Source organism: Thalia democratica, chromosome 5 (genome assembly GCF_965202585.1).
Source record: "Thalia democratica chromosome 5, ktThaDemo2.hap1.1, whole genome shotgun sequence".
NCBI lineage: Eukaryota > Metazoa > Chordata > Thaliacea > Salpida > Salpidae > Thalia > Thalia democratica.
In genome coordinates this window covers 59,877,345-59,892,677 of record NC_139169.1, presented here as the reverse complement: position 1 = coordinate 59,892,677, position 15,333 = coordinate 59,877,345, and the positions used below count along the sequence as shown (strand labels likewise).

The following is a 15,333-nucleotide window of genomic DNA, read 5'->3' as shown; positions in this document are numbered from 1 at the left end:
ACTTTACTGCTTTTCATTAATTAAATAAAAGTTGTATACAATATTTGTTATTTTTTAAAAATTGCATGTCAAATAAAAATCTAATAAACCAGATATGATTAGTTCATCCGTGTAAGAAACAACTGATACGGAAAAAGTTTCCACGACGGGAGTTTCGTCTTCCGACCAATCGAACGTGCACGAAGTTGTGACGTCATAATCGTTATCGGCGGAACAAACAGACGGTATGTTGTTTATAAATACTTGCACCTGTATTTTTTTTTAATAACTTGCAAAAACATAGATTGTGATATTTTTTCTACTTAAGAACAAACTACTTTTGAGCTTACTAACATCATTAAAACACCAGCATAACTTGTTTTATAAAATTAAAAAAAAAAATTTTAGAGCATTTTTTAAACTAGTAAAACCATACCTGCGGTTGCGGATTAGCTCTGCGCAAAAAGTCCCCTCCGATGGGTCTCATTTTCAAGTGTCCGGGCTTGTGCTTCCACACAGTGTGCTTGACATCGATTCCGGTCAGTTTGGACGTCTCAATGATGAGGTTGTCGTACTTTCCAGCCGGTTTCACAAAATTAATTGCCCAACTGTGTCTGTAAAACAACGTTTGTTTTTAGTTACTACCATTTTTTGTGAAACATGCATATGGTCTTGTAAAAAAACTGTTGTTTTTAAAATATATAAGTTGGTAGTAGCACTGAAAATCTATCCTGCCAACATTAATAATTAAAAGTTCAACAAATAACCATTTAGAATAAAAACTAACCCCGAACACAGACCCCATCTCCACGTTTCAACTTTCTCGATTCCGTCGACATTGTGCAAGATGGTTTCCAGGTCGAGGTAGTTCACGTCGGCGGGAATATTCCTGATTGGATCAAATTGGCCGTTTTCGAACACGATGTCGAATGTTCCTCCGATCGGGGGAGATGCCCAAGAACTTCGTTTGATTTCTACCTGTAATGTATAAAAAAAAATTTTTATAAATAAAGTTTAAATTATTTTAATAAAAGTATCAATTTTTATCTACTTACTTTATATTCACAAAACAAATTTAAACTTAATTTTTTGCTTAAAATGACAAATAAAAAAAAATATTTAAAAAAATCAACATACCTTGTTATTCGCTCTGGTTGCTCCATAACCTATTCCAAATGGTATCGAATTCCATGCACCCATAAATGCGAGTTCTGTAGGGAATTAGTAAACTAAAATTACTTTCAGTTCTGCTATTACATATATTATTAGAGCATAAAGTATATACTTATCGTTTAATAAATACTGTAATAAGCTTTTTAAAAAAGAATTTCATTGATTTTTTTTGCTATCTTTTAATAAGTTTATTAAAGTAACTTACGCAGTATAGGATATCTGTTCCCGCAGTCGTTGCTTCTCATTGTAACTTTGAACGTATTGAAGATAGACATGTCAACCTCAACTTCCTTCAGTTTGATGTGTGGTACTGCCGATCTCGTTCTTTGGCTCATCAGTTCTTAAAAAAAATCAATTTACAACTCATTATTGAATGTTTTACTTTTTATAATTTTTTCTCAATAACTTAAAGTCGAATAAAGAATAAATGTACTGTTAAAGTAAAAGTTTATATGAGTTTATACTAAAGTTAATAATAAAATGCAATTCTATACATTTAGTATATAAAATGATTTAAAACAGTATGTTGTTTTTTTTAATAACAACTTAACTTACCAGCGATCTGAGCTGCATCAGGGGCGTTTCTTCCAAAGAAAACATTGTCAACATAAGTGGTACCCCATCTTAACAGAATCAGTCTGTTGATACGGAAGTCTCTGGCTTCAGGATGTTCTATAAAATGCAAAAAGTTACAAAACATCCAATCTTAGGAATATTTATCGTTTGCTCATTTAGTAAAAAAGTATAAAGACTTTGTAAACGTAAATAAAATAATTTTTGTAACTTTTTTTAATACTTTTGAAATAAGTAAAACATCTTGTTATGTTAGTCTAATTACTTTCGGTCAGTATAGCATTTAAATCCCAACAGCTGTACGTCCAAAAATCTTTTTCTTCAAGAGTAGGTAAGTAGATGTGCTCATTCAGAGTCAAAAGGTCCTGTCCCTCTCTCATCGTGTACATCAACTGAATGTAGGGCCTCATTACTCCTTTGTACGCCATACAAAACTGTTTGAAGTATTGATTGTTTAGAGTTCTTTAATCGTGAATTCAAGAACAAATTCGTAACTATTGAGTTTGCTAGTTTTAATAAGTTGTCTAATACAGTTCTGTAATATTTGTAATAGACTATTTTAAGATATACTTAAATTAAAGAGATAAAATTTTATGAAATTTGATATCAATAAACTTTAAAATGTTTTTCTAATAAACGTACGTCTTTGAACAAGCTTAGAATAACTGGTCCACGTTCCTGTTGAAAAGCATCGCCGATGTTTTTAACTGAGTAAGTTCCACAGAATGATTCGTCGCTTGCTTTTGTTTCTCCTGGTTTCGTTGTTGCAACCGTCTCCATATCACTAATAAAAACAAGTTTTATAAAAATATACGCATAAGCTGCAACACAACTATTATACCATTGTGTTATAAATTAACTATTGCTTTAGCTTTGAACTTAAAAAGTAACCATTAAAAACTCAAACTACATTTAGCACAACATAAGCTACTAGAAAACTGTGCTATTTTGTACAAAAAATATAAAAAATAGATATTAACTTTTATTCAAACTTCATAATATTTCAAAAAAAAGCTTACTAAAACAAGAAAGCTCCGGGTGGTGCGGTGAAAGAGGTAGGGCAGTGGGGTTCATACAAGTACTTGATCGCTTCGATCAGCTGCTGCTGGGTGGGCCTCACCGGGATCGGTTTGGAGAGGATGCCGTTCGCCTGCAGGGTGAGGTACCTGTAGTCGGGAGTGCCCACTGTCAGGTGTATGAGGTCCATTGTCACTCCTGCGGATGCTTTGCCGCTCGTGTAAGCGTGCCAGTCACCTGGAGTAAATTCAAAAAGTGTTTGATCACTGTACAAGTAAAACATACGTTGGAGTAGCAATTTTTTTAAATTTAAACTGTTTAAATAGTTTATAACTATACTTCAGAATTGACACTGTTAATAATAACTTTTTTTGACTATAAAAAATATTTTACAAGTTTAAGTTTACAAAGTGATAATGTAAAACAAAACTTCACCTTAATATTTTAGGCATAAAAAATTCAACCCTATTTGTATTAAATTCCTATTTTCAAACTGTTTTTATACGTCAAAAAGTTTTTTTTTTAATTCAACCATAATCTATATGAATAATTTTTATACTATTTTTCAACCAAAACCTCTTCTAGACTTGAAAGTGATGGTGAACTCGTACACGGCATCGTTCAACTTCCTGTTGACCACGTGAGCCCACTCGTATATGGAGCTGTCCAGAACTCCCAACGCTTCTATCTTCGCTCTCAAGTCCCACGGCTGCATTGTTATTTGCATCCACGCTGAAAAACTGCACTGTAATTCAACTGAATTAATCTCGTTAAAAATAATTGAACAGTTTGCAGTCAAAAAGTTTCATCTTTAAATGATTTTGTATAGATCATTCGTGACATTCTTTTTAAAAAACTAGCTATCATACATTAGCAGCTCAAGTTTATTATCAACAAGTATCTATAGCGACTTTTTCAGTTTATTAAAAGTTTATTCTCTGTTGGCCTTTAGAGCTGTCTTTTTCAACTAACAAACCACATTTGTTGCCATCTTAACGCCCAAAAAATCAAATAAACATTACTTAAAATCATCAACAAATTACTTGTGGTCCTTCCACCGATGCTCAGCCAGAAGAACTTGTTGGCGCACGTGTCCCCGCACCTGAATAACAGCTTGATGGAAGATTCCCTGGACGCCAGCACCTGCCACGTCTTCAATTCCATCGTCTGCACCTCGTCCGTCACCGTTGACGTCATGTGAAATGTGTTGACGTCCTTCTGAGATGCGTCTGATGAAAAAATTGAATAAACATAATGGAAATTAATAAATATTTAGCTTATGTTTACGTGTTAAAATGATGCAACAAATTTGGTAAACTACTTCACTCTAAATGTTTTCAATAATTTATTTTACTTTTTTTACTTACCTATAAGTTTATACACAGTATAACATGAACAAAACTTAGAAAGACATATTTATATTTTATAAGTTTGATTTGATTCTAAACATTTATGCTGAAAAATAAAAATGTCTACCTTACTTGAAGTTTAAACTGAATATTTTCTCTAAAATAGCACGTAAAAAAAGCTCTTTTTTGTCATAAAGTTTTTTTTTAATTCAAAAAATAAAACAATCTTAAACTATGTTGTTCATAGTTTTATAATCTTATATCAACCGAAAACAATAAAAAATTCAAACATAATTCCTACCGAGTTGTTCAGAGGTGAATACAGTGTGGTCAACATTTGCCCTCAATTCAATTTTCTCGTTACATTCTCCTTCAGGCAAGGCGCTCGCTATGAAGTAATAACCAGTACCTTCCTGCAGCTCAACTGGTGCTGATTTGTCTTGTTTTTGAGTTATTTGTTCCTGTATAAAACATTATCTTAAAATTTTTTTTTAAATATTGTTAATTTAAAAAGCTGTAATTTAAAAGAGCAGTAATGATATATTAACAATATAACGATACCTGAAATTGCCTAATTCTGCTAACTATTTATGTGTTGTGATTTTTTTGACTTTTTTTTTGTGAGTTTTTATTTTGCTTTTGAAGTATTATAAAAGCAAAATGATATTTCAAAGTTTTATGAAGTAGCCTGATTTTACTAGCAAAATAAAAAAAAGTTTTAAGATCTTTTGAAAGGTTTAAAGACAATTAGCAGTCTGATACAACAGTTTTTTGGTTTCAATTCATTTTACAATACAAAAATAAAGTCATATCGACTAAATATTACAATTAATGAAGAACTTTTTTTTTCAATTATTAAGTTTTATATTAAAAAGTTTTTAACTTTCGTAACATTTTGTATTTTATTAATTTTAACTTAGTAAGTCTTTTTGAATACTATGCGGCTATTTTGTGCTCAAAAGAATTAATTATAAGTAAACCGAAAAAGTGCAGTCATCTTTTTATATATTAAGTTACGTGCAGCGTACTTGATAAGTTTTTGTACGTATTTTAAGATATATTTTTCAATTTAAAGTCATATGGCTATACCAGTTATAAACTTTTTTTACTTATTTAGTAATATAATTTTAATTGTATAACTTAGCTCTAAATTAGTTAGTTTTTAAATATAAATAACTGTTGACTATTACAGAAAAAGTATTGTATTTAAGTTCTAAAATAAGAAAACTATTTTTCGGAAACTTTGATTTAAAAACTGCCTATACCATAAAACATACTCAGAAACAAATACCATACTTCGTAGTACAAGGCCTTTAAAAATATTTACTATTTTCTACATCTCGAAAAAAACTTATTATTAAAAAAGAAAACTGTTGTTTCTTACTTTAATCACATAACCTTTTAATAGCGGTAATTTTTTTTTTTATATCTATGCAAAATCTTTTGTTACATGTTTAAAATTAACAGTAAATAACTATTATTTAAAATCGCTTTGAACTGCATAAAACAAATGATTTAAAACAATTTCGCTATAATAAAACTAAGATTGTACAAAACTTCAAATACGTGACAGCGCATTGATTCTTGTAAAATATTTTTTTTTTCAAACGAGCTATGTACAACTTTGTCGTTTTGTTAATTATAAAACTTCACTTACCACTAATATACTATAAAAAAAAAATTCACTCGTATAAATTTAGCTTTTATATTTATTTCAATAAACTTCAACCAACAAGGCCGGATCCAGTGTCCATGTGAAGCTTGCAGGAGGCGCAATCTTGTGTGGAGTGGAAGTAGAATGTGTAGTTGGACGTGGTCGTGGGTCGGAAAAACCCGGATGCCCTTGTCTTGTGAACGTTGCTGGAGTTGGAACCGTGGCACAGCTTGATCTGATCAGAATGATACTGGTGGTAGTCTGTTAAAATTTTTCATGTTTTTCATTCATGTTTTAAAAATTTTAAGAAATCTTTTTAAGTAAAGTTTTAGTAGCTGTTATCTAAAGAATTGCTTTGAACTTTGTTTCATTAAACCGTATAATAAGCCTTAAAAAGTCTTAAATAGTTAATTAAAAAGCTTATCAGCCATGAAAAGTTAAATAATTGTAACTAGTTTCATTGAACTCAGTAAGAACGAAGTAGCTTTTATTTTCTAACGAACCTTGCTTTAAGATTTAAAGCCCTATTACGCTATCTCCATAAAAATTTACTGTTTAAAACCTGGTGAATCGGTATCGTTGTACATTGCGGTTTCAGACGTCAATTCTTCAATCAACACTCCTCTTCCTCCCATGTGGAGGGTCTCGTTGGATGCAGGTTTGGAGGGAGATCTGCAGATTATCTTCTGGTCATCCACGGATTCCACCTCGCACTCTTCCCCTCCTACTAACACCTGTAATGAGGTTGAAGTATAAAATGAAGTTTAAAAATTAAAGCTAAAATTAAAAAAAAATAAAAAATAAACACTAAAATAAAAAATTAATCAAATTAAAAAATTTAACACAGTTTTGTAAATGAGTACTTGTTCAGCACTAGTTTAAAATTTGACATATTTTTACAAAGGCAGTAATTCTTTTATTTGTAAATTTTAGCTATGAACAAACTTTCGCTTTTATTCCTGATTTGTCATCGAAAAACTTTCCGGTTATAGTCAGCTTCGTTCCTCCGACGATGCTACCAGCATTTGGCTCAACCTTGCTGACCTCTGTTTCATAAATAAGTTATTATGTGTAAACTTTAGTTTAGTTACTATTTAAATAAAATGTAGTTTTATTTTTGAACCATAAATTAATTAGGGACTAACTAAATAACCTTACGAAACTAGTTTAAGAAAATTAGTAAACTTAATTTAGAATAAGTCAAAAAAAAAAACTTAAATAAAAAAAAAACACAAGTTTTTGGTTCTAAAAACTTACATTTGCAAAACGGTTCAGATTTTATTAAGTTATTTACGAGCGGTTTTGTTGACCTTTTCAGTTAGATAGTATAAATTGCAGAATGTAAAATAATATTGATAGATCACACCTTGTTTAATTTTTTTTGTAATTTTGGTTTGTAATATGCAGCATTATTTTTTTTTTCGAAATAAACTAAGGTGAGTGTTGAACGTTTACTAAAATGGCTTATGCGTAGTAAAAACACTTTTAATATAAAAAGAAAATGGTATTGTTCGTTTTTAATTAATATATATTAAAAAAAAACAAGTTTAGAAACTAAAATATTTTCATTAAAAAACTTTTAATACTAGTCATTTGAAAACATAAAAAAAAATAATTTTGTTTAAGTTATTTTTGTAATTAAATAATTTTGTTTTTCATTTTTATTTTTGTTTTTTTAAATTTATTTTCATTTTTGTAATTTAAAAAGTTAAACCAAACTAAACCTGCTTGTTTTTATATACTTTAACCTATAAAATGATAAGCTATTTAAAGTGAAACATACCGGCATAAGTTTGAAACATGTAAATTTTGTTGTCTGCGCTCACATGCTTGATAGCCTTGTTCGGTACAGACCTTCCGAGTCCTTCCACTATGAAAGAAGCGTTCTGGTTTCCAACGTAAGAACTCATTACCTTGCATCTGATCGTCCCCTCGTCTGTCGTTTCATTCTCCAACTTTAAACCGTACCTAAGTTGAAGTATTTTTTTCAATTTAAAGTTTTTAAATAGTTTATATAGAAAGATGAACAAAATTAGACAACAATTTTTTTTCAATCATGTAAAAAACAAGGTTTTTGTTTTACTTTGTTACAAAAAGCATATAAATTCTTTTATGTTTGCTTTAGAAGTTTTATTCATCAAAACATGTACTGTTAAAACTAAATATTAACTGTTGTATACTACTCACGCTTTAACCTAACTGACTAGATATAATTGTTATATAAAAAGGAAGTTTTTAAACCACGAAAAATAAAAAAACCGTCTTTAAAAATGTTTTTGCTTAATGTTTTAGTTTAAAGAACAACTAACAGTTCATCAACATCTTTGTACAAGTTGCAGTCTCCGGAGGTGAGGTAGACCCTGTTGAGAGTGGCATTGTTGCCATTAGTTGCTGTTGCATTTGATGAAGCGATTATGTCGGTGAATATCGTCCCGTTGATCTGTATAACTGAGTGTGGTGTCAGTGATTGTGACGTAAGCGCTTCTATTGTCGGTGACTGATCGTCTCTTACCTAACATTGGCACAATGAAGTTAAACTGACACATGCTACTTAAACTTAAAAGAAAGCGAATAACGTTGGTTTCAAAAAAAGTAGTTGTGGTTATAAAGTTTTAAATAAAAACTATAGACATTATTAATTTGCTTTGAAAAATACTTTAATAAAATAGCGTTATTTCTGATGTGTTATAAGATGCTAAAATAGATATTTTTAAACTTTTGGTACAATACTAAAAAGCTTAAACTTAATTTTTGGGTAATTTTTAGAATCTAATAGTTTATAAACAGCATTATATATCGACATTATTTTAACAAACTAACAATAAATCTACAATCAACATGGTTCCATCTTTTTTTACAAAGTTGTTTGTTTTCCAATCTCACTCCGTTTACTTCCATTTGCATGAAATAATGGTCTCTCGCCATCGGTCTTTAAAAAATATTAATTATAACTAAGGGTTCACATCTAAAATGTTTAGGTTTTACTGGTTATCTTTTTGTTTTGAATTGGTTCAAAATAAACAGTTTTTGTTACTAGTTAGACTATTAGTTTATTTATCGTTACTTTTAATAAACTATGTTTGATACGCTTAAAAATTTAATATTGAAAGTTTAAAGCCGTTTATTTAATTTAAAAGTAAAGAACATTAATAGTTAGTGGACATGAAACTATTTTTTACTACATAAAGTAGATTTTTAATACTTTAATACCATATGTTTTTTTAATAATTTTATAAGAAAGTTTTTATAACAGATTTTCACGCTAATTGAATTTATTTTAAATATCGGTTAAATTAAAATATTTGTGTGTTGATTAGCTTAAATATAAATTAAAGTATAATTAAGCTGCTTTTACTGTCTACAACCTTTAAAGGTCAAAGGTACGTACGTTTTAATCCACTTAATAAGGTTTTCCTAAACTTAAAATAGACTGGAAAGTTGTGCGCAAAAACATACGGAAACTAAAATTATAAAACCAATTTAAAAAACTTTAAAAAACTTTGTGAGTACTGTTTGGACATATAGGTTTTTAAATGTGTGTATATCGCTAAAAATCGCGATAAAAACACGTATTTATTTAATCTTATAAAATCAAACACTATTTCTCAGGATTAACCAAGCCATGGTTCGATATTATCCGAAAAAAAGCATTACTATTTCAACGGAATATTTATACCGAGAAGTTTAATCTATTTTTGTGTGCATGTTTTTTTTTTTATTAATTTTCTATATTAATATTTTTGTTTTAATTAATTTCTGCATTGTTTTACCTATAAAAATTTTATTTTAAGTTAATCAAAAACATTAAAATTGTTTAAGAAAATAATTTAGTCCGATTTCTACTTTTAAAAGCTTATAGTTTTTTCAGTTAAATTAATTTCAATATAACTTTTTTAGATGTAGCTTTAGCTAAAACTATTTATTTATTCAAAACACATACTCTTTTTTCTTACGTTAAGTTAATAAATTGTTGAATGTCTCAGAAAGCTATAGTGTATATCTTAATAAAGTTTCATTTCAAAAAGATATAACAAATTTTTTGGTGTTTGTATCTAAAAATATAAAGTTTTACGTATTACACAAAAAAAAATCAGAAGTTAAATTCCAAAAACTATTAATTTTCGTAGTTACTTAATAAAATAGTTTCCAATATGTTACTTCAAATACTTTCAGGAAAACTTCGAATTTGTTAAAAATTATAAATCGGGTTGTTTTTAATTACTTAGTGCAAATATACTTAAGGTCATAAAATACTTGTTTTATTAAAATGTGCTGCGTAAAAATAGTTTGTGTAGCGGAGAAATCTCGATCATAGACAACTTTCAACTTGACTATTTTTTTAGTGTTATTTGATCGAAATCGTACATCGTTATACTTTTTTAACCAAAATGTAGTTCAAAATCTAAACTCGTTAGCTTTTAATTTAATTCATGTTAATAAAATGTTTCTAAAACAGTCAATAGAAATTCATATTACTTTGTGTAGCAAACAGCTTGTTGCTCGTCGCTCTCAGCCTGGTGAAACTCGCATTCGTACTCCCTGATGGCTGATACGAGGAACATCCTGGTGCGAGGTGACTTCGATCCCCAGTCCAACTCAACATCAAAATCTTTTAATTTAAACGAAAAAACCGTGAATTTAAGTTTTTACTATAAGTTTATTATTTGAACATGAGTTTTTAAACAATCCATTTTTGTTATTTTTGACTTGTAGTACATATAAATTTCAATTGACATTATAAAGTATTTTACAAGAAACAAACTTTTTCCGTAGGCAATTATCTTCACACCGCCTCCGGAACCTCCTTCATTCGGAGTTATTCTGTCGACGCTTATTTCTGTAAAGTTTAGTATTTTTATAAATAGCTTGAACAAAACAGAAACTTTATAAACAACACAATTTTGTTTAAAAAATACTGAACCCAATTTAAATCTATTTTTATTTGTTTAACTGATGCCGTTTACACATCTAAGTGTAACTATATTAATTAGTTAATTTATCAGTTTGTTTTCACAATTTTTACAAAATGAAACTAAAACTGAAATTAACTTTCTTACAAGATTTTTGACTTGAATTGATTTAATTCAAAAATATTAACTATGTCATCTTTCATGAAGGCTCTATAAGTAATTTTAAACAACTTTAATTTATTTTAAATCTTAACATTTACTCGTACATAGTTAATGTTACATTAACAATAAAATCAATATTTCATTATGCTAATTCGTCTTTATAAACTTACATTCATATTTATTACAACTTTCCATACTATACTTTTTAATTTTTTTTTAAATTAGTTTTGATAAGCTATCAAACTTTACCAAGGTCTTAAATACTCAAGTTTAGGATAAAAAAGCGTTTTTAGCTTATATTTCTTGTTTTAAATTTCAAAAAAGTACAATTTTCAATGCAAAGATAGGTTTCAATAAATAAAATAAAGTTAAACTAAGCAAATAAAACTTGTATTTTTTTTTTAATTTATTATTCCGTTACCACCACTGACTTAAAATATTTTATTAGTATTTTAATTTCCAATGATTTGTTAACACCTGCTTACTATTTTAAGATATTTCAAACAAGATTTTAATCTTGTTATTTAAGCTTTTACTAGCATTTTTTTTTATTTCATGGCTATTCTCCATACTTTAATATTTAAAGCATGTTAAATACACTATTAAAACTTAAGTTCATCAACTTTCTGGTCGATTTTTTTTAACCCTACATGTTTAACTTTTAAATTAAGAGTATAAAAAGTTTAGTATTTAATTTTTGTGTGCACAATTTTAAATAATATATTAAAATGATTTTTTTCAACCCTACATGTTTAACTTTTAAATTAAGAGTATAAAAAGTTTAGTATTTAATTTTTGTGTGCACAATTTTAAATAATATATTAAAATGTTTATTAATTGTCATATGTCACTTTTATATGGTAAACTTCTATCATAGACGTTTTTTAAAGTCAAACAAAGAAAGTATTAAAAGAAGTATATCTGTTAGTCGGTACTACCTAGCTAGGTGATGACAAAATATTTAATAACTATTGCATCCTTAAAGAAGACTAATTTATTTAAATTAATTTCACAGTACGAAAAAACTAGTTTAGCATAGTTTTATATAAATGTATACAATACTGAAACTTTTAGTTTGCTTATTATCATTGAATACGCGATTTACGATATTAAAGAAGTAAGAATAAGTTTTAATGATTATAACTTAAAATATCTCATGAATGGTATTAATTTCATTGTATTGAAATACTTTATTATAAGCTTTTATAGAGATATACAATTCCCTGACTAAAGTATATTATCATGATCTATGTTTAACTCATCATTAGTTTTTGTTAGATAAGGATATACAAGTATTAATAAAACCTGAAAAGTCATCTTCTTGTGAGCTTCCCAGCATTGCAAAGAAAAAGAAACAAGCAAGAATCATTGTAATGGGCGAGGCATAAGTCTTACCCATATTTATGATCTAAGTATTCTATGTGTGTCAGAAAACACACAAGTGCGGGAATATCCGACGATGAAACCTTATATACTTTCGATGAAGTCACTCAAGTATGATGCTTACTCAAGCATTACAGCTTTATTGCATTTTTTGTAGTAATATTTTCATAACTTGTTAAAGTCTTCGTTAATATTTATTAACATCATGTATATTTGTTTTTTTAGAATTAAAAGGGTATTCGTATTTAACTTTAGGCATTAAACTTTTGTTTGTAATTAAGACTTCTTGTTTTAAATCGAAGCGTATACTCACGTCGTGATTAGTTTTAACGAAATGTCAAAAATTAACGTAACTTGTGTATTAAGATTGAATAAATAAGTAAAATTTTCATATTTTAATCTTATCAATTTTTTACTTTATCCGATATAAAAACATAAAATTAACTTATCATCTGGTTTTGTTTATGAAATTTTTATCAAAAATTTTAATTACAGTTAATTACCACAATTTATCAATTAATTAATTTTATGAAGAAACGCAAACAACTTGATTAGTCAACCTTCGAAATTTCAAAAACAAAATAATTATAAGATTAAAACTTATTTTAATTAAAAAATAGAATATTTACTGCTAAGTTATATTAAATTACCTATAGTGGTTCAAAAGTATTTCGAAAAACAATCAAAACATTAACTTAATTTAAGCGAGCTAAATAAAGTTTTGTATGAACATTTTTAATAAAATTTTATTATAATATAGTGGAAAAATATACTAGTTTTTAACATATCCATTTGTTTTTTGTTCACTTTTTAAAATATCGTAGATAGTTATAGTAATTATAGCAAAGTTAGACTTGTATATAAAATGAAGGAGTTTAGAAAATGATAAATAGCTTTACTATTTAATTAATTATATTAATCATTAAGTTTTCTGTGATTAATATTAAAGTTTTTATACATGTTATTTTAGTGATCTATGAAAAAAAAAATATCAGCTGTTTAATGAATATAAGTTTAATCTACTTTTGTAGCTAATTAAACCTTTTATATTAAAAATAACAGATTCAGTTATTTTTGAAGATTACAGTATTGTTAAGTTGAAAGTTTATAAATAATAAAAGGAAATCGAAACTCAAAAAATTGGTGAAAAAACCTAGATTTACAAAAAGACCTTTTGGTTATTAATAAAACATTTTTTGTTTAGGTTTAAAACCTTTTTTTTTGGTCAGTCAATACCTTTTTACTCGCATCTAAAAAGTTAAACATAAACCTAAAATATTCTATTTTCAATATTTTCTAGGGAAATAAATGAATTGTTTTAAGTTCATCTAAAACAGATGGGATTTGACCAAATTAAATTATTTCTGCCAAGTCACGGCAACATTGCACCATTAAAAACAACATGCTTAACATTATAAAAATACAAAAATAGAAACTTTGTACGAATTTTACCCAGGTTCACTATTTTAGACCTGGTATTCGGTAATTTACACCAAATCAGGGTGTAGCCACATTACCACGTTGGAAAGGATATCGAAATGTTTTTTATTGCCGCCGTTGAAAGCCATTGTTGAGCATGTTTTGTAAAGTTTGCCTCATTTGTAAATAGCAACGCGGCATTTGCCATTGAAAGGTCACCTTCGATAATTGATACTAATGCAATTTATGGGTATAATTTGCTACGTAACAAAATTTTATGTTTTTGTAGTTTTTATTAACCAGGTCATAAAGGTAGAAACTAAACACATGTTGTTGTGTTTTAATTTTGTCGGCTTGCAAATAAGTGGATAAAGACCTTTTAAATTTATTGCTTTTATTTCTTTTCGCAAAAAATTTGTTCGTTTTAAAGTTTTATTTTACTAGAAAACTAAGTATATGTTTTAAACTTATAAGATAACCTTCAACTAATTTGTTTTTATATAATACTTATTATATTTGCACACTAAAACCAAATAAAAAAACCTACGGATTTTTACCGGAGAATTTTTATTCAATTTTATAAATCTAAAATAACTTTTAATAAAACTTATTAAAGTAGACGAAAATTAATTTCTAAAAAATACATTTTATGATGAATACTTTGATTTCCTATAAAAAAGTTAGATTTTATTTTAAGCATGTTTTTCAAACAATTACTACCTATAGTAAAAATGTATACAAAACGCGAGGTTTTTATCTTTTAGTATAAAAAATACTTTACATCATCTTATAAGAACTCCATGAATCAAACTAACACTGTAACACTGTTTTTGTTTTTTTTAAGTCGGTAATAAACTAAAGTACACATGTAGTCTACTTTTTTTTTTGTTTAAACTTTCACAACTAAATCATTAATCCTATATAATTTAATTAAAATGTGCTTGTTTCGGGCTTGATAATTTTTAAATGCTGCGCAAAGAACATTACGAAGTGAACAGTTCTTTGCACGTTTAATTATTAGGGTTTAAGTTTCTTTATTAATACACTTAATTTGTTAATGCTATCAAAAATTTGTTAAAGCTATTGTGTTATTTTACAACATGTAATTTATAATTTTTAAGTTGACCTTTTATATTTTTTATAGTGCGTATATGTTTGTAAAACTGTAGGTGCAAACTTATTCTGATACATGTAAAACATTTATGCCTTTGGGAATGCACATTTTGTTTAAAATTTTAAAACGTATAAACAGTTTTTGTACACTTTTTATAACTTAAAACGTTGTTATAAATAGATAACTTTGTGTGTACAACAGAAGTAAGTATCATTCCCAAATAAGTATATTTATATACACTTAACTTTGTTTTATGAAAAAATTTTTAATAAGCCTTAGTTTATCTTGAAATTTTATAATTTATTCATAAACTGAAGTTTACATGCCCTACTCATAATACGTTTACACAACGTATAAAATTTGATAAAAATTTGTTTTATGTCAAACGTGTCAAGATACTCTGCTTATAAAGTTTTTGTCTTTCAATGGTTAGTTTTTATTTTTAATAGTACCTGAAGTGTTTTCTTATAATTCATCAAATAACGCAGATTTTTACTTCTTCGGTTGATGTTTTATTTTTTGTTTTTATTAACGTTTTTCTTTTTTTTTCAAATACTTAAAATAACTTACTTTAAACAAATCCTTAGATGAGTAGCTTTT

At 27.5% G+C, this 15,333-nt stretch overlaps 1 protein-coding gene across 1 annotated transcript in view; it reads right to left on the bottom strand.

Moving 5' to 3' along the window:
• LOC145836689 (fibrocystin-L-like) overlaps positions 1–12,216 on the bottom strand; it is a 44,803-nt gene extending 32,587 nt beyond the window's left edge. Inside the window, exons 1-21 of the mRNA XM_082944471.1 lie at positions 12,123–12,216; positions 10,508–10,582; positions 10,222–10,354; positions 8,566–8,674; positions 8,055–8,257; positions 7,529–7,713; positions 6,691–6,791; positions 6,308–6,479; positions 5,825–6,006; positions 4,393–4,552; positions 3,786–3,971; positions 3,319–3,498; positions 2,745–2,979; positions 2,368–2,509; positions 1,991–2,159; positions 1,708–1,824; positions 1,358–1,492; positions 1,117–1,190; positions 767–957; positions 416–593; positions 90–249 (exon numbers count right to left, since the gene is read on the bottom strand). Of these exons, the coding sequence (XP_082800597.1) occupies positions 90–249; positions 416–593; positions 767–957; positions 1,117–1,190; positions 1,358–1,492; positions 1,708–1,824; positions 1,991–2,159; positions 2,368–2,509; positions 2,745–2,979; positions 3,319–3,498; positions 3,786–3,971; positions 4,393–4,552; positions 5,825–6,006; positions 6,308–6,479; positions 6,691–6,791; positions 7,529–7,713; positions 8,055–8,257; positions 8,566–8,674; positions 10,222–10,354; positions 10,508–10,582; positions 12,123–12,216 (3,181 nt within the window). The remainder of the gene's footprint in view (positions 1–89; positions 250–415; positions 594–766; positions 958–1,116; positions 1,191–1,357; positions 1,493–1,707; positions 1,825–1,990; positions 2,160–2,367; positions 2,510–2,744; positions 2,980–3,318; positions 3,499–3,785; positions 3,972–4,392; positions 4,553–5,824; positions 6,007–6,307; positions 6,480–6,690; positions 6,792–7,528; positions 7,714–8,054; positions 8,258–8,565; positions 8,675–10,221; positions 10,355–10,507; positions 10,583–12,122) is intronic.
• Positions 12,217–15,333: the final 3,117 nt, after the last annotated feature.